Source organism: Dendropsophus ebraccatus, chromosome 1, assembly GCF_027789765.1.
Source record: "Dendropsophus ebraccatus isolate aDenEbr1 chromosome 1, aDenEbr1.pat, whole genome shotgun sequence".
NCBI lineage: Eukaryota > Metazoa > Chordata > Amphibia > Anura > Hylidae > Dendropsophus > Dendropsophus ebraccatus.
In genome coordinates, this window is record NC_091454.1 from 70,140,691 (window position 1) to 70,164,323 (window position 23,633).

Below are 23,633 nucleotides of genomic sequence, written 5' to 3' on the forward strand. Positions count from 1 at the left end.
CTCCCTTTTTGTTTTTCAGATATCGGTATCCTGTGGGATACGTCGGATTCCGTGAACTACGTCGATGACCAGCGTTTTTTTAATGTTTTTTTTTTAATAAAATGGTCAATGAGGGGTGTGGGGGTGTTTTTATTTGAATAAAAAAATTTTTTAACTTGTGTCTTGTCTTTATTTCTTTACTTTATAGACTTAGTAGTGGAAGCCGTCTAATAGACGGAATCCATTACTAAGTTGGGGCCTAGTGTTAGCCGGTATAAAATAGCTAACACTAACCCCCTATTATTACCCCAGTACCCAATGCCACCAGGGGTACTGGGAAGAGCCGGGTGCCAGTGGTCCCGGAGCGTCAAAATTGGCGCTCCTGGACCGGGCGGCAGCAGGCTGGTAAGATTTAGGCTGGGGAGGGCCTAAACCAATGGCTCTTCCCATCCTGGTCTTACCAGGCTGCTGTCGTTTGGTTTTTAACCCGGCTGGTTATAAAAATAGGGGGGACCCTATGCGTTTTTTTTTTATTTATTTATTTAAAAAAAAACGCATAGGGTCCCCCCTATTTTTATAACCAGCCGGGTTAAAAACCAAACAACAGCAGCCTGGTAACACCAGGGTGGGAAGAGCCATTGGTTTAGGCCCTCCCCAGCCTAAATCTTACCAGCCTGCTGCCGCCCGGTCCAGGAGCGCCAATTTTGACGCTCCGGGACCACTGGCACCCGGCTCTTCCCAGTACCCCTGGTGGCATTGGGTACTGGGGTAATAATAGGGGGTTAGTGTTAGCCATTTTATACCGGCTAACACTAGGCCCCAACTTAGTAGTGGAAGCCGTCTAATAGACGGAATCCATTACTAAGTCTATAAAGTAAAGAAATAAAGACAAGACACAAGTTAAAAAATTTTTTTATTCAAATAAAAACACCCTCACACCCCTCATTGACCATTTTATAAAAAAAAAAATTAAAAAAACGCTGGTCATCGATGTAGTCCACGGAATCCGACGTAATCCACAGGATACCGATATCTGAAAAACAAAAAGGGAGAAACACACAAAAAACACAAACAGGAGCACAACACCCATCATTGTGAGCGGTGTTGTGCACCTTACAGTATGCAGCATCTTTACAGATCGCTGCTTACAGTCTGGCCCCCAAGGGGTTAAGGGGGGATGTATTGCATCCCCCTTAACCCCTTGGGGGCCAGACTGATGTCAGACTGCACCCATCCCAGCAAGAAAGGGGTTAACTGACCGCCCCTTCCTTGCTGGGAGGGGTGCAGTGCTGGGGAGGGGGTGGGGAGAGCTCTATACTCACCCCGATGTGTCCTCTTCGCTGGTCCGCAGCACAATGAAGTGACTGTACTGCGGACCGGCTCATTATATGTGCGCTGAGCCGATCAGCCAATCAGCTGAGCGCACATATAATTCTAAATGTTTCTTCTAATAATGCTATTGTGATAACATAATTAGAAGAAACATTTGATGTTTTCATTAAAGTAAAGTGATGATTAGTACAGAATGCTCTTTTGCCGGCAATATGAATTAACGGCTTATGGAGCTTCCTGTACTAATTAATATTTAATTAAGAAAACACATTTTCGATGAAATAAATTCAGTTTCGTTGGTCAATAATTTAATTCTAACGAATCCATCATTGTGCAATTAAATATACTGTCAAAAAATAAATATATATATAAATATACATTTTTTTATATATCTATTTATTTTAACAGTATATTTAATTGCAAAATGATGGATTAGTTTAAATTTAATTAGTGAACAACGAAAGGCACTTTATTACAACGAAAATGTGTTTTATTATTTTAATAGATTAACCATGAGAGACATCGGCATTACTGCAGAGGATCGCAAACCTCGGTAATAGCAATTCATGTAAACTGTTTCCCTGCTTTCCCAGATGCATTCCAGAAGTGTTTGCATCACTTTCTTAAGATTTTATTTGTTATTTTTAGTTGAACCAGATTTCCAAGTAAATGACCGTATGTTTTCAGCCGCATGTCTATTTTTTCCCACGGCCGGAGTTTCATCCGCACATTTACAGCCGCATAAAAAATACAGCCGCACAGTTACATAGTGTGAACCTAGCCTAAACCTGAACAGGTCCCTAAAAACATCTGGTTTTGAAATTTTACTGAAAATTTGGAAATTTGCTGCTATGTTTTAAGCTTCCTATTGTCTAAAAAAAAAAGAAAGATAGTTTAATAAATGCCGCCAACATAAATTAGATATGTTGCTAATGCTATTTAATATATAATTTATGTGGCATAACCATTTTCTGTATAAGCAGAGTTTCAAAATTGGAAAAATGCTTTTTTTTTCAAAATTTTTCACGTTAATTAGTTTTTTTTCATAAAAATTTGTTATAAGTATCGACTCCAATTTACCAGAAATGTGAAGTACCATATGTCACGAGAAAACAGTCTCAGAATCAGCCGGATAGGATAGCATTCCTAAGTTATTAATGAATAAATTGACATAGTTCATTTTAATAAAATTTGCTTCGGTCCTTAAGGCCATTTTAGGCCCGGTCTTTAAGGGGTTGATTATGGATACAGATTAGCCCTATTCATTTCTGTTGTGCTTTCTGTTTCAAATACCCTCGGAATATGCACCAGTCCAGTGTCAAACGGAGGGCTTATTCCCATGTGATACAACTGGATGAGAATTACATGCATAATTTTATTTTGGTGTGCTGATAAACACCAGAAAACAAAAAAATATAACATAAATAGTGCTGCTTTGCTCCAAATTCTACCTCTAAAAGAAACCACTGCAATTCTTAAATTTGACATTATGTTAGAGATGCTGCAGGCCATATTAGCATATTTAGGCCATACAGGTTGCACACATCCTCATGAACTACCAATCCTACTGCCAGGATTATGGTGTGGGCTGGCATAATGTCTGGTAGCCAGTCACCCCTAATCTTTATTCCAGGTACACTAACAGATCAGGGTTAGGCCAGATTCACACGTACCAGATCCGCAGCCTGAAATCTGCTGCAGATCCGGTACATGTGAATCTAGCCTTACATTGATTTGGACATGGAAACAGATTTGTCATTTTGTTGGCAATTGCAAGGGGGGACCTGCCAGCAGTGGATAATTTGTATGCCCAAGCGCATTCAGCATGGTAGAATCATTAGATAACCATTAATAACAATACAAATAGTGTGCCGATGCATATAAGAGCGTGCCTTTCTGTACACTTCTACTCACTACTGAATAAATTGAGAAGTTTTGAATATTTAGTTTCTATGTTTTATCATTTGTATCTCATTAAAGGGATTATCCTGGCTTTAAAAAACCATGGCTGCCTTCTTCCAGAAACAACTTTACTCCTGTCCTGAGTTTGGGTGGGGTTTTGCAGCTCAATTCCATTGAAGTGAATGGAGCTGGATTACCACACACAACCTGGGGACAGGGGTGGTGCTGTTTTTGCCGGAAAGTAGCTGTGATTCTTCTAATACTGAATAACCCTTTGGATTCTGTGATGTCCATTACTCCCTATCATGGTGTTGCAGTTTCAATGTTGACGGCTGTATTTATATGAAATGTAAGTGCTATGCTATAAAAATTTTCACCATACCGTGCCACATTTAATCTTACCAATTTGTTTCTTGTTCCTAACAGAGTACAAGAGGGATTCGGTGTAGGGGAGAAGATAGTCCTCATCACCTTCATCTCAGCAGTCATCCTGATGACCATTTTGGGTAACCTACTAGTGATGGTGGCAGTATGCAGGGATAGACAACTGAGGTAAGTCCCAACTGGGATCTTATGGACGATACTGTTATTATACTTTGGTCTTTTAGGTGTTAAGAACTTTTTTGCTACCTATGGAAATTTGCTGCCACTTCTTGGACCTGGACTCGTTACTGTCTTGTAACTTTACATTAACAGGAATCTTGTCTGCACAGCACTGCGGCTCTTAGTACCACGGAATAACAAGAACTTGATACATGTAATGGGATTGCATTTGAGAAAGCTATATAAAAATCATTAACTCAAAACGGAAAGAAACAAGGCAATATATCTTTCGAACTGAAACAAGTTTTCTTCCCCGGTTATCTCGATATAGGACAATGATTGCAGTAGAGCATTTGTTAATGTGAACGATTTCCTATCACTGTGATTCAGACAATGAGCTAGCCTTGGCTCACATCATACTTACATCTTACGAGCTGAGAAACCAACGATCTGTCCATTTTCTGAACCACAAAGCACCTTCTCCTCTCGAGAAATCCAACCACTAATTAGAGCTAAGAAATTCACTGTCATATTCTTAGAGGCTCATTATATAAAGACCCGACCCTGTCTTTAATTCTAGATAAATATATCAGAGAAATTAGCCTTTAGCGGCTTTTTTTTCCCTCCGCTGGTTTCTCAGCTTGACACCTGTCAGGATTATTGGATGCAACGTAATTAAATTGTGATCTCTGTATAACTAGTGATCTGTACAAAAACAGAAACATTTGTTTGTAAAGAAGTCCTGTTTTATGTAGTTTAGTGTATCAAAATGCATAGAAAAACCTATTCCTATGTTTTATTAGTATAGATAAGCGAACCTAATGAAATTTGTTCTGGAAAGATTTGCTTGAATCAGTCCTCAATTTGAACTAGCTGTTGATACAGATTCGTATAGGAGCAGGGACAGGAATCTCTGCACTACCACTGAGCTGGGTGCAGAGTGCCCCACCCAGCAAATGTAGTGAGTGTAGGCAGAGATTGCAACTTGGCTCCAGCCATCTCAACACATTAGTTGTCCGCACACATGCCAGTGAATCTTAAAAGGGGTATTCTGCCATTTTTTTTCTTTCTTTCAAATCTACTGTTGTCAAAAACTTACAGTATATAGATCTGTAATATACATTTATTTAAAAAAAATCTCAAGTCTTCTAGTACTTATCAGCTGCTGTATGTCCAGCAGGAAGTGGTGTATTCTTTCCAGGCTGAGAGTGTCTCTGTCTGTGTCACCTCTGTCTGTGTCAAGAACTATTTAAAGAGGACCTGTCACCCCCCGTGCCGGGGTGACAGGCTCCCGACCCCCAGCTAGATCCCCTTATACAGACCTCATCTGGCCGCACGGAGGGTGACAGGTCTCCTTTTAAAGAAGGTTTTCTTTGGAGACTTGCTACTGCTCTGGACAGTTCCTGACAGAGAGCTGTAGCAAATCCTCATAGAAAACCTCTCCTGCTCTGGACAGTTCATGTAACGGACAGACATGGCAGCAGAGAGCACTGTGTCAAAGTGGAAATACATCCCTTCCTTCAGGACATACAGCAGCTGATAAGTACTAGAGGCTTAAGATTTTTTAATAGAAGTAATTTCAATATAACTTTTAATATAATTTCAATATAACTTTCTGACATAACTTTATGCTGCAGTGCTCAGTACCTTCAGGGACTCCTGACACCCTATTATCTATCAATGTAGGAAAATATGTAATGGAGCAAGGGCTAACTTTAAAGGCAGAACTTCTTGTTCCTTTACACTCAATGGTGAGGAGTGGTGAGGAATACCCTATATGTTTGCCTTGCTGCTCAGTGTACAGAAGCAGGGGTTCTTGTCATTGACAGGTCTCCCTGTTCTTGTCAGTTAGTGAAGATTTGAAATAAAAATCAGATTGTGACGAACTTATTTGCTGAGCTCTAGTCATTAGGAAATTACCTAAAATTAAAGCGGTTGGCCACTTTATAGTAAAATAGGTCGGTGCACAGTATAAGGCTGGGTTCACACACTGTATGACACCGTCCGTGTTACAGAATGGCTGGTGTCAGTGAAGTCCATCTTGAAAGCTATTCAGCTAGTCAGGCTCCCCTCCTCCAGGCTGTGCTATCCTGCTCTGTGGCGAGTCTGTATATAAGATCACCATCATGGAGGAGCATGTGACCATGCCCTGCCCCCAGTGTCCTTCATAGGCATATACAGGCTAGGTGGAGGACACTGGGGGCATGTTCACATGCTCCTCCATGTCGGCCATCTTATGGACAGACTCGCCACAGGACAGCACAGCCTAGAGGAGGGGCGTCTGGTCTTATCTCTATGGGGTACACAGGGAGCTGCTGTCAGTAAGTGCAGTGAGTACAGTTACTAATACTGTATACTGAACAATTTTACTTCCCTTTTGCTCTTTGTCTTTTTCCTTCTCATCTTTAAAAGGCCGCACTTGCATTTTTTCACCCACAGACTCACATGAAACTGTCAGGATGGGGCAGGTAGGGACCAGACACAACAGTGAGCCCTGACCCTGAACCACCAACTGTCTCTACCTACTTGCCTCAAGCGGCCCTAGGCGGTCGTGGACAACCACGATGACGTTCCCTGCGCTGGATATGTGCACACAGAACAAGAAAGACAAACAAACACAATATGGGATAGTTGAACAGGCAGGGTCAGAACCAAATGGACAGCACAGTACAAAAACAAGTAACAGTCGGATAGTCAAAAGTCAAAGCCAGGGGTCAGGTAACACAGTCGAGCAAGAGGAGGAAGTTAGGACGGGGATTGCAGGAATAGACAGGGGAAGCTGGGATCAGGGTATGAACCTAATTAGCCAGCAGGGCTTCAGCTTTCTTTTATGCTGACCAAGAGCCTGGTCCGGATCCTCATTGGACCGGCGCTCTGATCTCCCAGCCTTCAAACAGGCAGAGGAACCAGTCCATCACACAGACTAATTAGCTGCAATAATCAAGCCCAGCAGCTTCTCAGCTTAACTCCTGCATTGCCAGGAAGCTGAGAAGCTAGCGGGCTTGTCGGACAAAAGCAACAACAGGCCAAGTTCACACCAGGTTACTGCACAATCCTGACAGAACCCTTATTTTTGTGAAACCAATTGTACTTTGCAATGATAGACTTAATTGTTCCATAAAATATTTTGCGTGGTGAAATAAAAAAAAAGCAATTTGTTTTAATTTCGGGGGTTTTGTGTTTATGTTGGTTGCCCTATGGTAAAACTGACATGTTATCTATGTTTCTCAAGTCAGTACAATTAGTATGATATGGAAGTTGTATAACTTTTTTTTTTTTTATATCTGATGGCTTTTAAAAAATTTACACCTTTTTAAAAAAAACTAAATGTGTTTAAAATTGCTCTATTACCATGCTTATAACACCATGATCTGTACTTTCTATCGGTATCTTAATTGCGTATATGCGACTTTTTGATCACTTTTTATTACATTTTTTTTCTGGATTTGATGTGACAATTTTGCACTTTGGCGGGTTTTTGCACTTATACTGTTTACCGTGCAAGATCACGAATGGTATCTAGAGATTATGCATGCGGCAATACCAAATATGTTTGTTTATTTATTCATTTTTATTTATAAAAAGGGATAACGGGGCTGATTTAAACTTTTATTAGGGGAGGGGATTTTTTTATTAAAATAAACTTTTTTTTTAACCACACTTTAACTTTTAGTCTCCCATAGAGAACACTGCAGTATAGTAGATCAGTGTTGTATTACTGTGGGCTGCTGTAGCCCAGATCTACGGATTTCCAAGTCGGGATAAGTGTCAGTCTGACGCTAAGCTCTGGCCTGGTAAGAAGAAGGGATCTGCCCCTGCGAGCGCACTAGACCCCAGGGATGGCTGTTTACAGCCATTTAAATGTAGCTGTCTGCTTTGACAGCTGCATCTAAATGGCTAATTAGCCAGGAGCGGCGATCCACCATGCCCACTAACTTCTGCGGTCCCGGGCTGCAGATAGTAGTAAAAAAAAAGAAAAGGCGTACGCTGTTTCTATTTAAAAAGACGTCCATTATTGCCACAATTTGTTTGACTTCAATGTAATGCATTGAAGTCAATGTAGTGCCGGATGTCCAATGAGCATGGGGTCAAAATAATGATCATGACAATTATTTTCGGACGTCTTTTGCAAACCGTGAACTGTATTTTTTAGTGGTTCAAACATAAGTTTTTCTTTTTTCACCATAATTTCACCGTTTTTACTTTTAATTCAATGGATTTTTCAATTAAGGACACATTCAAAGCCCAATCAGTCCAGCTAAACTACAATAATGTACCAACAGCTATCACTGCACTGACAAGAGAACATGTATCTGTATGTGTACCAGTATCTGTTTGAAATTAAAAATAAACTATTCCCTATTCCCTTTAAAATTAACCCATTTCCTTAAGGCCATCTACATGTGGTCTTTGAAAAAAAATTATAACCATATATGTTAGACATTCCCATGTCAGGAAGGGCGTCTTTTGTGTCTCATGTTTGTTGGAAGATGTGATCTGCACCCAGGTGAGCCTTTCACAGTGGCATTCTAATCCTACCAATGTGAATCGGTACATTGCTTCTGATTTAACAGGCTGCCATGGAAACAATCCAATTAAAAAGTGATTGCCAGCTCTTATTAGGTCACTGTATAGTAATTTGTGATCTGCACAACCCGAAATACAATGGAGACGCAGAACATGTCTTTCCTATTGCCCTGTGCTTAGGAAAAATGGAAAATGAATAGGTATATGTAATTGAATATGTATTTACAAAAAAAATCATATTTGCACTTATCACTGTCTTTCTGCACTGCAGTTAGGATTCCTGTATAACAGAGATGTGTTGTGCATGGGTGTTACAGAATACAGCACATATCTAATGAAGGATGTATAATATCTGCTGTCTGTTATTGTGATAAGTGGCATACTGTAACATACAGGGGATAGAGACATTATGGGTACCTTTCTGCTTAAGCATAAAAACTGGCACTGACCATTTGAATAGTTAGTTCTGGTTGGTATTTTCAGGAGGTGACTTTCATGATCATAATATGGATGGATATAGCATTGCCTCTAGTTGAAAGGGTTAACGTCCAGTGTTTTTAGAGGCAGATGAACTTGCCCATGTAAAGTTAAATAAGGTGATGGGTCCATATGGCATCCAAACCAGAATTCTTCAAGGTATATTGTCACCCCCCCCCCCCCACACACACACATGCACGCACGCACGCACGCACGCACACACACACACAAACACACACACACCCCTTATCTGCGGTTCTCTGCACCAAGCACAATCTTAGATGCTGCACAAGCCATATATACATCTATAAAACTTATGCTCTAAAACCACTTAATTCATTGGTGGACAGTATCACCTAAGCAGGGCTTAACATTCATTCAGCCCTCTCTCCCTTGTCCAATGCTGTTAGCCACAGTCCCCCCTGTATTGAGGCAGGAAGAGGCCTTGGAAACTTGACACCTCCATACCTTGGGTCTAAATGGAAAAAATAGACGTACGTCCCTATAACCTAAATCATGCCCTGTTATTGCCTTTCTGGAGAGGGTTTTCACTCGGTTGCTCCAACCTGGTAGTTCTAGCTTTGTATAATGCATGGATATTATACCATAGAAATACTGACTCAGACATACACCTCCTTATAAACTTTGTCTCTCGCGCTCCGAGAAGCTAGCATACTAATTCTAAATCTGGCCACGTGGAAGGACAGAGGCATTGTATCTATTAATCATTTATATGAGAAAGATACAATGATACCATTTCAGGTTCTTACCCAGTCTCGCGAAATTCCTAAGGTAGACTTTTATGAATACTTGCAGATAAGACACCACGTAAATGGCATGACACCATCAGAAATCACAGCAGACACATAAATCTTCCTATTTTTGAACGGGCTGTGGCCCGTGTATATCAATATAAATGGGCATATTAGGTTTTAGAAATCTGACCCCTTTTACTATTGGGATCGTGCATTACAACTTTTCTTTATGCCTGATTAGTGGCAAGCTGCCTTTATGTCCATCTATGGTTCTTTCAAGTGAGGCACCTATATATATGCAGATGCTATTGATAGGAGCTGGAGATTATGCAATCATAAGGGTACTTAATTTGTTCAAAGGCAACAACGTATTGGTCGAGTTGTTTTTCGGTATTTTGCCACATTCTACCGGGGTGTAAGTAATTCCCTCCACAGCTGGCTTATTGTTTATATTAGTGGCTACTTTTCTGCTAGAACGGAGGATCTTGTCATCTGTTTATTATAGCTAAGGTCCTTTTACTGAGGTATTGGAAAATTCCCCCTATGCAGGAACTTATAGATGCAGTAAATTCCACCTACTAGTATGAACAAATTATAGCTAGAGGGTCTTCTAAACTAGACAAATTTAACAAGGTATGATATGCATTAAGAATCTCCCGTTACTGCAAGGATAGTTGAGGTCTTTACGCGTCCTCTTGAGTTTTGGGCTCACTTCCAAGCCTTTAACCCCTTAACGACATCGGGCGTAAACTTACGCCCTGGCGCCCTGGTACTTAGCGCATCAGGGCGTAAATTTACGCCCGATGTTTCCCCGATCGCTGCGTGTTCACACACAGCGGTCGGGGAAGATGGCCTGCTATAAATCATAGCAGGCCATCATAGCTTCTCGGCACGGGGGGTGGTTAACACCCCCCGTGCTTACGATCGCTGCTATAGGCTGATCAATTCAGATCAGCCAATAGCGGTGATCGGAACCTTTCCGGGTCATCGGTGACCCGATGACCCGGAAAAAAATGGCGGTCGGTGCTGTCCGAGGACGGCACCGACCGCCATTACTGTAAAAAGTAATGTTGATCGCCGTGCCACCGGCCCGATCGCCGTGAACGGCCGGCCGTTCACGGCGATCGGGCCGGTGGCACGGCGATCAGAGTCCCACAAAATAGTAAATACCTGCCCTGGACCCCTCAGCTAGGTAGCCGAGGGGTCCAGAGCAGGTATTTGTACATTACTCACCTGTCCCGGGCTCCTGATCGGCGGCTTCCGGGTTCGCGGCGTCCTCCGTCATTCCGTTCGGTCTTCGGGTCTTTCCGGCGGTCCTCGTCGTCTTCTTTCGGCTATTTTCGGCTCCAGCCTCGTCATTTTCCGGATTTTGCGCTCTGCTGCCGCCTAGCGGCTGATATGTGTAATACACTTATCAGCAGCTACAGGGATATTCAGAATATAGAAAAAGTGTTTTTTTTTTTCCCCAATTTTTTTTTTTCTATTTTCCGCACCCTATCGCCGCTGAGTGTTGATCAGCATCGCACAAAAGTGCGCTGCTAATCAGCAACTCCTCCTTTTTGGCGTAGGGTGTTTTTTTTCTATATTCTACTGCCACACGTAAAAAACACTACATTACACCACACTACATTGAATAAAGTTTGACACTACACCACTACATACCCCATATACTAGTCCCCATATAAAGATGGCCCCCAGGGTGTTTTCGGTGTCAGAGGGATACGTTATTATTACCTCCGACACCGAAACAGCCAGTGAGGATGAATGGGGGGGATCCTTCTTTCCTCCATTCATCCTCATCATCCAGTGACGTGTCTGGGGGTAGCGTAGCGTACGCTGCCCCCCAGACACGTCTTTTCCGCCAGTACCGTCCCAATAAGAGATGACGGTATGGTGTGAAATTCTACAAACTCTGTGAGCGTACCTCTGGGTACACTTACAGATTTAGGGTACATGCACACTGCGGAATGGCGAAGAATAACCCTTTGTGCATTCCGCAGCTGGCACCCGCCGGCGGACTGATGGAGGCGCGCGTCTCCATCCGTGTCATAGACTCCATGTTATGCTTGGGCGGATTCCGTCGTCCATCCAAAGAATGAACACGTTGGACGGAGAGCGGAATCCGCCCGTGCATAGAATGGAGTCTATGACACGGACGGAGACGTGCGCCTGCATCACTCCGCCGGCGGGTGCCAACTGCGGAATGCACGAAGGGTTATCTGTCGCGATTCCGCAGTGTGCATGTACCCTTAGAGTGTTATGTAGGAAGGAACACCCAAATCCAGCCCCAGATGCCCCCTCCCCTCCCATCCTCGGAACAAGTGGGAAGATCGTCCGGGAACTGATCTTCCCACTGCTGGATAAAGGTCACCACCACCTGTACGGGGATAACATTTATACCAGCACCCCCTCTTCCGGTCCCTCACTGCCCGAGCTACTGTAGCTTGCGGCACGATCCGAACATATCAGAAGTAGTAATAGCGCCCTAATATTAGCAGCCATGGAGCGGACCCAGCGATATGAGAGACCCCGTATCGCACCAGGACAACATTTTCCAGGTGACGTCCCCCACACTGGAGAACAGAAGACCCCAGAAGAAGTGCAGAGTGTGGCGTAACAGGGGGATCAGGAAGGACACCATTTCCAGTGTGACGCCTGTCCTGATCACCCCGGCCTCTGCATATTGGATCGCTTCAAGGCGCACCACACGTCACTGGGGTTCTACATTATCTAAATTCTGTCCCTTATTCCTATTTCAGGGGTCAAGTTGATCCAGGGATTATTCTGATCGCCATTATGGAGTCGGGAAGGAATTTTTCCCATTGATGAGGCTACTGTCGTCTGCCTCACGAGGGTTTTTTGCCTTCCTCTGGATCAACACAGGTTGAATTTGATGGACACCTGTCATTTCCAACCTTATAAACTAATAATTGGCCTAATACCCCCAAATAAATTAGAATTGTCCCTTTTTCCCCAGCTAAGTAGGTATGGCCGCCATTCCCATTAGAGGATGCCATGATGCAATTACAAAGCCTCTGTGCGGCAGGACAGTAGAAACCCCCCACAAGTGACCCCATTCTGGAAACTACACCCGATAAGGAATCTAACAAGGGGGGCAGCGGGGATATGGCCTCCAAGTGACGGCCACATTTGGGACGTGAAAATGAAAAAAATGGTATTTTTTATTTTCTCGGCACATGTTCTACGTAAGTGCCTGTCACCAGTGGGGTCCATATGCTCACTGCACCCCTTGTTAGATTCCTTATGGGGTGTAGTTTCCAGAATGGGGTCACTTGTCGGGGGTATCTACTGACCTGGCAGCACAGGAGCTTTGTAATTGCGACATGGCCTCCATCCTCCATTCCAGCCTCTAAATGGCGCTCTGTCCCTTTGGTGGCTTGCCCTGTGCCCATATGGCACATTATGCCCACATATGGGGTATTTTCGTAATCAGGGGAAACTACCCTACACGTTTTGTGTTCATTTTCTTTTTTAACCCCTTGTGGAAATGGAAAAAATCAAGGCTAGACCAACATTTAGTGTAATTTTTGTAAAATTTTTACTCTAAATCATTAATCTTGTCATGATTTTTTCATTTTCACAAGGGGCTAAAAGATAAAAAAAAAACACTAAATGTGTAGAGCAATTTCCCCTGAGTACGGAAATACCCCACTTGTGTACATAAAGCGCCATTCGGGTGCAGGGTAAGCCTCCGAAGGGAAGGAGCGCCATTTCGTTTTTGAAGGCTGGATTTGGATGGAATGGATTTTAAGGGGCCATGTTGCATTCAAAAGGCCTCTGTGTTGCCAAGACAGTTGAACCCCCCCACAAGTGACCCCATTATGGAAACTACACCCCTCAAGGAATGTAACAAGGGGTGTAGTGAGCATATGGACCCCACTGGTGACGGGCACAAATGTGGAACAATGTGGCGTGAAAATGAAATATTACATTTTTTACACTATAATGTTGGTTTAGCCTTGAATTTATCATTTTCACAAGGGGTTAAAAGAGAAAAAAACACACAATATGTGTAGAGCAATTTCCCCCGAGTCCGTAAATACCCCACATGTGGACATAAAGCGCCATGTGGGCGCAGGGCAAGCCTCCGAAGGGAAGGAGCGCCATTTGGATTTTGGAGGTTGGATTTGGCTAGAATGGATGATGAACGCCATGTCGCATTTACAGAGCCCTCGTGCTGCCAAAACACTGGAAACCCCCCACAAGTGACCCCATTCTGGAAACTGCACCCCTCAAGGAATCTAACAAGGGGTGCAGTGAGGATATGGACCCCTTGATGACGGGCACATTTGTGCCATGAAAGTGAAAAAATGAAATTTTTTACTTTTACGTCACATTGTTCCACATTTGTGCCCGTCACCAGTGGGGTCCATATGCTCACTGTGCCCCTTGTTAGATTCCTTGAGGGGTGTAGTTTCCAGAATGGGGTCACTTGTGGGGGGTTTCCAGGGTCTTGGCAGCACGAGGGCTCTGTAAATGCGACATGGCCCTTGAAATCCTTTCCAGTGAAATTCAGCTTCCAAAAGCCAATTGGCGCTTCTTCCCTTTGGAGGCTCGTCCTGCGCCCCCTTGGCACTTTATCGCCACATGTGGGGTATTTCCGTACTCGGGAGAAACTGCGCTACACATTTTGTGTCTTTTTTTTCCTCTTATCCCTTTAAGAAAATGAAAAATTGAAGGCTAGAACAACGTTTTAGTGTAAAAAATAAATTTTTCTTTTTTCACGCCATATTGTTCGGAAAATCTGTGAAGCACCTGTGGGGTCCAAATGCTCACCGCACCCCTTGTTACATTCCTTGAGGGGTGTAGTTTTCTAAATGGTGTCCCTTTAGGGGTGTTTTTTAGGTTTTGGCACCCCAGAGCCTCTGCCAACCTGAAGTGGTACAGTCAGAAATGACCAAATATAACGGAGGCGTTGAAATTCACTAGGCGCTCCTTTGTATCTGAGGCTTGTGGTTGCGTCAAATAGCGCAATAGGGCCACATATGGGGTATTTCTATAAACTGCAGAAACGGGGCAATAATTATTTGGGTGCATTTCTCTGGTAATAGGTTTATAATTATGAAAAATATTGGATTACAATAAAATCTCTGCACAGAAAATTAAAATTTTCAAATTTCTTACACACTTAGCTTTTATTTCTGTGACTCCCCTAAAGGGTTAAAACACTTTATGGATATGCTTTTGCAGAGTGTGGGGGGTGCAGTTTCTGAAATGGGGTGCTTTGTGGGGCTTTCTAACATACAGGCCCCTCAAATACACTTTAAACCTGAACAGGTCCCTAAAAATATCTGATTTTGAAATATTACTGAAAATTTGGAAATTTGCTGCTAATGTTTTAAGCTTCCTATTGTCTAAAAAAAATTAAAGATCGTTTAATAAATGCCGCCAACATAAAGTAGACATGTTGCTAATGCTATTTAATATATAATTTATGTGGTATAACCACTTTCTGTATACGCAAAAAAGTTTCAAAGTTGGAAAAATGCAGTTTTTCACATTTTTTCACATTATTTGGGTTTTTTTCATAAAGATTTGTTATGATTATCGACTCCAATTTACCAGAAATGTAAAGTACAATATGTCACGAGAAAACAATCTCAGAATCAGCCGGATAGGTAAAAGCATCCCGAAGTTATTAATGACTAAAGTGACACTGGTCATATTCATAAAATTTGTCTGTCATTAAGGCCATTTCAGGCTCTGTCCTTAAGGGGTTAAAGCACAGCAAAGTGGCTTTTGCCCATTACATGAATATTGTTGTGCAGTTACTTTATCCATCCACATATCTGGTTTTTATTGCTGCATAGAGTAAATCTTATGTAGACATGTTTATCTATAGAAGAGCATTAATTCTAACTTACCATCGCCATCAAGTTCTTCCTTGACAACTGACGTTTGGTTGTCTATAACACTAAGGGCCCTATTACGCAGGCCGACTATGGCCTGATCTTTGTAGTAAACAAGCGTCGATTTGCTACATCGGTGCTCATTTACTGGACCTATACATGGCCCAATAATCGGGATCAAGGGCTGCATGGACCCTGTTAGCGATGTCCATGCAGCCCTTGCCCAAACACCTGACACCTTACCTCTCAGAGGTTAGCTGCGGTGCACAGGAGAGAAGACCGGGAGCAGGGAGAGTTAAGGTGTCAGGTGTTTGGACAACCATTAGCCGTTGGCCGCACATCGCTATTACACATAGCGATGCGCAGTTGGTGCTGGACAATTTTAGGTCCGAACCTAAACCAACGATCAGTCAATGAACGTTGTCATCAGCTGATTGTTGTCTCTATTACATGGAGCGATAATCAGCCGAATCAGCCCGATTCGGCCAATTATCACTCTGTGTAATAGGGCCCCTAAGTGTGTGTATTTGTTTTGTTTTCCATGTGTTTGATAATTACTTGCTTGTCAATCCCTTCTGCTTCACCTCTCCCTTGTACGTCAATCGGTCAAGGCAGGGTGGGTGTGGGAGGGAAGATGCATGCATGTCAGCAATACTTCTGTGGTACTTCCACTTCCAAGGAAAAATACAATTTTATAACTCTGTGAATTACCATAATTTATTTTATGTTCCTATTACCTATTCTACCTGTGTCTGCAGCTCTGTACCTGGTACAGACCTTACAGATTCCTGAAGTGTTACTGTTAAAAAACAAAACTTTTAACACGTGAGACATGTCAATAATTTTTACAGGTCAACATCTGTGTTCTGAACCTCCAGTAATCACTAAAATGAGCCATCTGTCTCCTCACTGTAGGAGATAGGCTCCATAGGCTTTCTATACTATGTCTCCTTCGTCAAGAAAAGAGACAGGGAGAGAAGCGCTCAGCTAAGTTTTTTTAAATTGCCACATGCGTATTCGTCAGAGCTATTAAATTATCACATTTCTAATCTCACACATTAAACGTTTTAAGTGAAAAAAAAATTCCAAAGTGCAAATTTGCACATTTTTGGTCGCATCAAACCAGAAAAATTGTAAGTTATGTAAGTTGCATATCATTGTAATCGTACTGAGGAACATAGATAAGATGTCAGTTTTACCATAGGGTGAAGGGCATAAACACAAAACCGCCCCTAGTTAAAAAAAAAAAAAAACCTTTTACTTTCAATTTCTCTGCGCAATTTTTTTTTTTCTGGTTTCGCAGCATATTTTAGGAAAAGTGAAGTCTGTCATTGCAAAGTACAATTATCGGGGCAAAAAATAAGGGCTCATGTGGGTCTATATACAACACGGAAATTAAAATTGTCTCCGTCCTTAAAAGGTTAAAGTGATTACTTCATTCTAAGAAGATATGGTTGGCAACATTATTACAACCTGTACTGAGCACTGTTAGTGCTTTAAAAAGCTCCATCTTGGTGGATGATTCCCTTTTTAAATCCTTTATATTTGGGGGTCTTTGTGGTGGAGAAACTGGACAGAGACTGAAAGCAAGGATGAGGTCCCATGGCCACACAGTACAGACAAAAAAACATATCTACCTGTGGCCAAACATATTTGTAGTCCACTCCATAATAAAGAACAAATGAAAGTTTTGGTACTTAAAAGTAATTTCATATCACAGAAGACAGAAGGGTCTAGGAATGCAAATTCTTGGTTTTATAGCATACTACATGGGTCTACAGGATCTTGTCCAGAGATAAGGGGGCATCAGATATTTGGGATTTAACACTGATTAGGAGACGATAAAACTCTCATCTTGCTGTCTGGGCTGCACAAACAATTGCTAGATTGTTAGAGTGGTCTTAGCGTCAATCAGCCATAGCCGAACATCTTCTGATACATGGGGAGATGTGTGGCTGACAGCATATTATTTTTTGTTATTTCAAAATGATTGAATGATCAGCAGACAAGCAAGCATTTGCTCAGTGTTTGGCTAATGGCTGGCCCTATTACATGGGTTGATATCTGCCTGATAGGGCAGATAATCAGATGGTATAATGGGGACTAAACTCTCCTGTTTGCTTATCTGCTTATTTTTTTTTAATGGACTTGGTCTTGTCCATTTTCTGTGCCTTAAGAGAAACAGATCACTGATCTCAGAGAGACCAGCCAAACGACAACACCGTTGGCTGCTAGTGAAAGCGCTCAAAGCAGTGAAGTCCTAGGTGCATTTCCCCCTGGGAAACATGAATATGCAAGAGAAGAGCCTGTGGAGCCTCATCAAAGAGTCTCAAAACACAGGACTAGCCAGATATCCCTCCTGGGGGCTGGGTCCTTCCTGGAGGGATATCTGGCTAGTCCTGTGTTTCGAGACACTTTGATAAGGCTCCACAGGCTCCTCTTTTGCATTTTCTGTGCCTGGTATTGCCACTCAGACCTTTCAAGTAAATGAGTAGCACTGTTTTCTGAAACAGAGCATTCTTTGCTACCTATATAGAAATCATTTATTTTTTTTATGTAAGTATAAAGTGGGACCATTGCTCAGTATTACAAGAATCTCTTTATCTTGTTAAAACCACGTCATTGGTGATTGGTTTGCCAGGTCTGTGAAACTTTGCTCTCATTGCTGTTATTTTGCTAATCCCTGATATTGTACTGGACTGAACAGGCTGGCACTGTGCTAAGCTGATGGTTTGCACAGTACAGTACTAGTTAACATGTAGAGGGAGAAGATGTTACTGAAGTGGTCACGGTAAGGTAAGGGTTAAACTAATCACTGAGCTGCTACTGCTATTGTTGCTGCTACTTAGAGGCTAAAGGGCAGAGGGGGGTTGCAGTGCAGCACTTTAGATATACAGTAGTAGTCACACTAGTATTCATATAATGGACTTTATTGGGGGTCCCAGATAAGAAGAAAGACTTGATTTACCTTTAAGGAGGTACACAGCCAAGACTTTCTACTGCACATGATAAACATTTCATGTAATTTATCCTCCTACATTTGTAACTAGAGACAGATTTACTCTGACAACAGGGAGCGGACAAGACATTAGAACTGTCTTTCTAGGGTTTTTTTGGTAAGTAAAGTAATTTACAAATACTGTATGTTAATCACATTTTGGGAGGTTGTTTAAAACAATTGTGATCATTTGATTTCCGTACCTAATGTCATCACCTGTATGGTAACTTTAAAATGAATTGTACCTTATCATGAACTATGGTAACTCCACTGCATTTTGGTGATGGGTCTTGTATTTTATTTACAGGAAAATCAAAACGAATTACTTCATTGTGTCTCTCGCATTCGCTGACTTGCTGGTATCAGTACTGGTGATGCCATTTGGAGCCATAGAGTTAGTACAAGACAAGTGGATATATGGGGAAATGTTTTGTCTGGTACGTACATCACTCGATGTTCTTCTGACAACAGCTTCCATCCTCCATCTCTGCTGTATTTCACTGGACAGGTATGTGATGGATTCAGAAAGTCCACAATTGACCTGTAAACGTACCTAAAAAACATCTAATGTTACCAAGTGTCTTTTATGCGTTACAAGTTGTAACATGTGTTTTGATGTCCCAAACTTGTTCTTCCTATCTATACCATTTTTTGTACAAAACCTCTTAACCTTCAAGCTACATGCAATTCTTTAAGATGCTAATTTTAAAAAATCTGTTCTGTCACTATGGTAACATGGATCTCTTCCTTATATGTGTTTAACTGCAGAGAAGAAGTGTTATACATTTTCGGATCTTATTGTTATAGAGACGAGTGAATATAAAAGTGCTTTATGAATAGCTGTTAAGTAAAAATGGAACGGCTTCTAGTTAATTTTTTTATACAGACAAAAACAACAGAAAGAGGTGAAAGCTTATGCTGACCATTTCTTTCAGTTTTAGTTTGCACATAAGTTCCTAGAACTATTAGCTTGGTACAAGATTCACATTGAAATCATACCTACTTTTACACCTTGCTTGTACCTCACGTCTAATGGTTTCACCTCTGATGTCATGCCGCACTTTCATTACTTCCCCATTTATTCAATCCATAATTTCTATATGACAATCCATACTTTCTTGCCAGTTGAACCACTTGTGTTCATTAACTATGTTTTTTTTGCCCTAAAGTAGGAGCATCTGTTCACCAATGCAGAGTTAGGCTGGGTTCACACACAATATACTTCAGTCATTATTTGGTCAGTATTTTGCAGCCTCAACCAGGAGTGGATTAAAAACACAGAAAGGCTCTGTTCACACAATGGTGAAATTGAGTGGATGGCCGCCATACAGTATAAGGGAAATAACTGCCATTATTTCAATACAAAGTCTGTTGTTTTTAAATAACAGCAAATATTGGCCATTAAATGGCGGCCATCCCCTCAATTTCAACTGTGTGTGAATATAGCCCTTCGGTAATTTGCTTCATCCCTTGCATACAAGTTTTTTTTAGATGATTGAGTCCCACTGAGACTGAAGGAGTGCTGTTTTTTTTTTGTATTTTTTAGCCTTTCTGTGTTTTCAATCCACTCCTGGTTGAGGTTGCAATATGAGGACCACAATACTGACTGAAATATACTGTGTGTGAACCCAGCCTTATTCAGTATGTCATATTAAAAAGGCAGTCCAGTCAGCAGATATCATGTAATAGAACAGGAGAAGCTTTGTAGGTGAGGTTCCTAAATAAATTTGGTGCAGCAGGAGCATGTCATAGATAAGTTTCCCATTAAAGCCTACTGTATCTGTCATTAGGCTTACTCACCAGATCAGTGTGCAGTCATTTCTTGCCCCCAGAAGTTCAGGTAACTATAGGTAAAACCAGACTGGATCCGATATGTGCACGAGCCCTATGCAATCATATCCGTAGTTACCTGAACTTTCGGAAGCAGGAGCAATTGCACTAGGTAAACCTAATGACCGGTACCTACAGTATGTATCCGTCGAGTTCTGAGTGCTGAGACCTCCTCCGATCATTAGAACGAAGGGGCAGACACTCGCAGTGTCGAGCGCTCTGCCTCTTCATTTCCGTCTCACTCAATAAAGTAGCAGTCAACAGAATTAGGATGGAGCCATATGGAACTTCCTTTACTTTGATTACTGTATGTTTCATAGAGCTCCATTATAATTATGTAGACTGCTACTTTAGCAATGCAACAGAGATGAAGAGGCTGTTGTGAGTGTCTGCCCCTTCATTTTAACGATCGTCAGAGGTCTCAGCCCCCGGCCCCCACTGATCCATGCCAGTATGACATGCCAGTAATTTGTTAAAATGATAGGTATACTTTACTACGTTGTTTTAATAAAATTACATTACTTTGTATTGTAATGTCATTAAAATGTATTGTTTTTTGTGTTGAGTTGCCGCAGTAAGGGACAGCACTGTATATTCTGCAAAAACCACTAGCTCTCTGTAGAAAGGCTGGTGCATTGTGCTTTAGTTATGGGCAGCCCCCCCAGCACTTTATGTAAGAATAAACAGTACAAGGGGCGGAATGGGAGCCTATTCTGCATAGCGCTGCATGGCAGCACTTGATCAGATGTGTATATATTAATTTTAATGACGTTATATTACAAAGTACCCCTTTTATTCCCCCCTTTGGTTGAATCCACATGGGTGGGAGGTGCTGCAGATTTGGAGCCACAGCATGCCCATGTAACTCATGGGGGTTTTAATGTGCATTTTTGACAGAACTGGATAAAAAAAAATCCAATGTGGAATCAACCTAATGGGACGTATTCAGTCCAAGTAAAGAGGACAGCACGAGCTGTAAATATACGATTTCACAAGGAAAACTATGGTTTTACATTGGTTTCCCTTTAAAACATAATAGAAAGTAATTTTTACAAGACATTTATTTTACTATACTACCCTTTCTATGTTACCTATTTGTCAGGATTTTAAAGAAGATGGATACGTGCAGTCAAATGACTGCGCTCTGTGGATGTTAGGAGCGCTCATATGTGCTGTTTATAGTTTATAAGCAGCGACAGTTACTAATAGCTTACGGCAATTTCATGGTTTTAATAGAATTCATATTGTTTCGTTTCTTGCACGGCTGTCTGGTCTGCACTACGGATTTACATCCCCTTGTAAACCTCAGCGCGCGCATTTTTTCTCATATATAAACATCATAGCTCTGTTTATTAGTATAACTGTAAAAATGTGCAGTTGCACTTATGTAGGTACATGGTTTCTCCAGCATCTAACATTATTATTGTTCCTAATAAATATATCTCAAACAATGTCCTTATGTATTCTTTTATTATTTCCATTATATTGACTGTGAAAACATCCAGAATTTTTTTGTTTCCCAGGAAACTAAAAATAGATGAAAAGGGCTTGTTTACTGCGCAACATGCCAGCAAAAGCAGATATTTATTTTTCTCCCTGGGGGAAAATGTTTCGATCAAACCATTAATTACTTTTCTTTCTACTACTGTACATAGAGGTACAAATGGTGCACTGATGGAGAACATGATGGAACTGCCACTAAATAACCACTGCTGAATGTTATTACAGCTCTTGTACTGAGAATGGCTGAGCCCAGCTTTGTAACAATGACTTATGAATTGTTATAATTGAAATCTGCTCTATTGTAAATGGAATGCCACACATGATATTTATCTTCCACAATGCATCAGCCCTTTAGATACAGCTGACAGCATAGTGAAAGCTCCTGTCATACTGACCCTGCTGTATTTCTGATCTGTCCATGTACAAAAGGAACAAACTTAAGTAAATATTTGTATTTCAACACTGCAACACAACAGTGGCAAAGCACAACTACAAAATACCTAATGCAAAGGTGTAGTTAGGTTATCCTGCACCTGGGCCAAATATTCAGTTTGACACACACTGTACCCCAGAATATAATACTGACACACACTGTACCCCGGAATATAATACTGACACACTGTACCCTGGAATATAATACTGACCCACACTGTACCCCCTGAATATAATACTAACACACACTGTACCCCGGAATATAATACTGACACACACTGTACCCCCTGAATATAATACTGACACACACTGTACCCCGGAATACAATACTGACACACACTGTACCCTGGAATATAATACTGACCCACACTGTACCCCCTGAATATAATACTAACACACACTGTACCCCCTGAATATAATACTGACACACACTGTACCCCCTGAATATAATACTAACACACACTGTACCCCGGAATATAATACTGACACACACTCTGCCCCCTGAATATAATACTGACACATTTAGATGATTTGGATTACAACTACTACTACTACTGGGTAAAGCACTGTGAAGCTGCGACTGTTGACTACTGTATAGCCATATGCTATATAGTGGTTGTGGGTTGGCACAACCCAGAAAGATGAGCCTTGAATCGTACAGCTGATTATTCATATACAATTGTACTACTCGATAAGGGGCTCTGCCTGTTTTTTTTCTGTCTTCTTACTAGTATTATATTTAAGAGGTATTATGCATGGTGGCATGAGGTCCCCATAATGACATAATGACTCTATTAACTTGGCAATTCATCCAAAGTCCAGCTGAAGTTTTAGTAGCAGTTGCCTTTCCAGGGCCCAGTTAACGGCCTTAGTATTCAGATACTTTCAGGACTTATAGTAGGACAAAATAGGATTACCAGTCAGCAAGTATAAGCAAAGCATACAAGCATAGCCCCAAATTGAGTATAATTAGTTATAATACCCTGTGTCCCTTAGGAGTTAATGTGGTGTGTCCTCTTAATGAGATGGTGCACTGTGCCCCCTTAATCAGATATAATGTACTTTTCCCCTTTTAAGATACAGTGAAATGCACTGCACATCCCACTGACTGCTTAATATATAATGGGTGTCCCTACCATTGAGCTATATTGTACTGTGCCCCCCTGAAGATACAATAGACTGTGCCCCCCCCCATGAGAGTTAATTATTTAATGGACTGTGCCCCTTGCAATATAATGTAGTGTTCCCTCTCAATGAGGTATAATATACTGTGGTCCCGGTGCAGTATTTCTGTCCCACTCCCCGCTGTCCTCAGCAGTTGGCGCTCTGGCATCTGCCTGATAGGTCTGGTCACCAGGAAGAATGGAGACAGTGTGATAAGTAATTACTAGGCCTCCTTCTCATACAGTGATCACTTAGCAGTGGTGTACGGAGCCTCTATCTCCCTGCACCACTTCTCAACTCCCTGAACACGGCACCTCTGTC

At 41.7% G+C, this 23,633-nt stretch overlaps 1 protein-coding gene across 3 annotated transcripts in view; it reads left to right on the forward strand.

The window, feature by feature from the left end:
* Window positions 1-23,633, forward strand: part of HTR4 (5-hydroxytryptamine receptor 4) — a 341,914-nt gene that overhangs the window by 203,723 nt on the left and 114,558 nt on the right. For all 3 annotated transcript variants that reach the window (XR_011363343.1, XM_069972453.1, XM_069972462.1), the window contains exons 3-4: window positions 3,640-3,765; window positions 18,691-18,891. Coding sequence is in view for 2 of the 3 variants with exons in the window: in XM_069972453.1 (XP_069828554.1) it covers window positions 3,640-3,765; window positions 18,691-18,891 (327 nt within the window). In the remaining variant the exon portion in view is untranslated. The remainder of the gene's footprint in view (window positions 1-3,639; window positions 3,766-18,690; window positions 18,892-23,633) is intronic.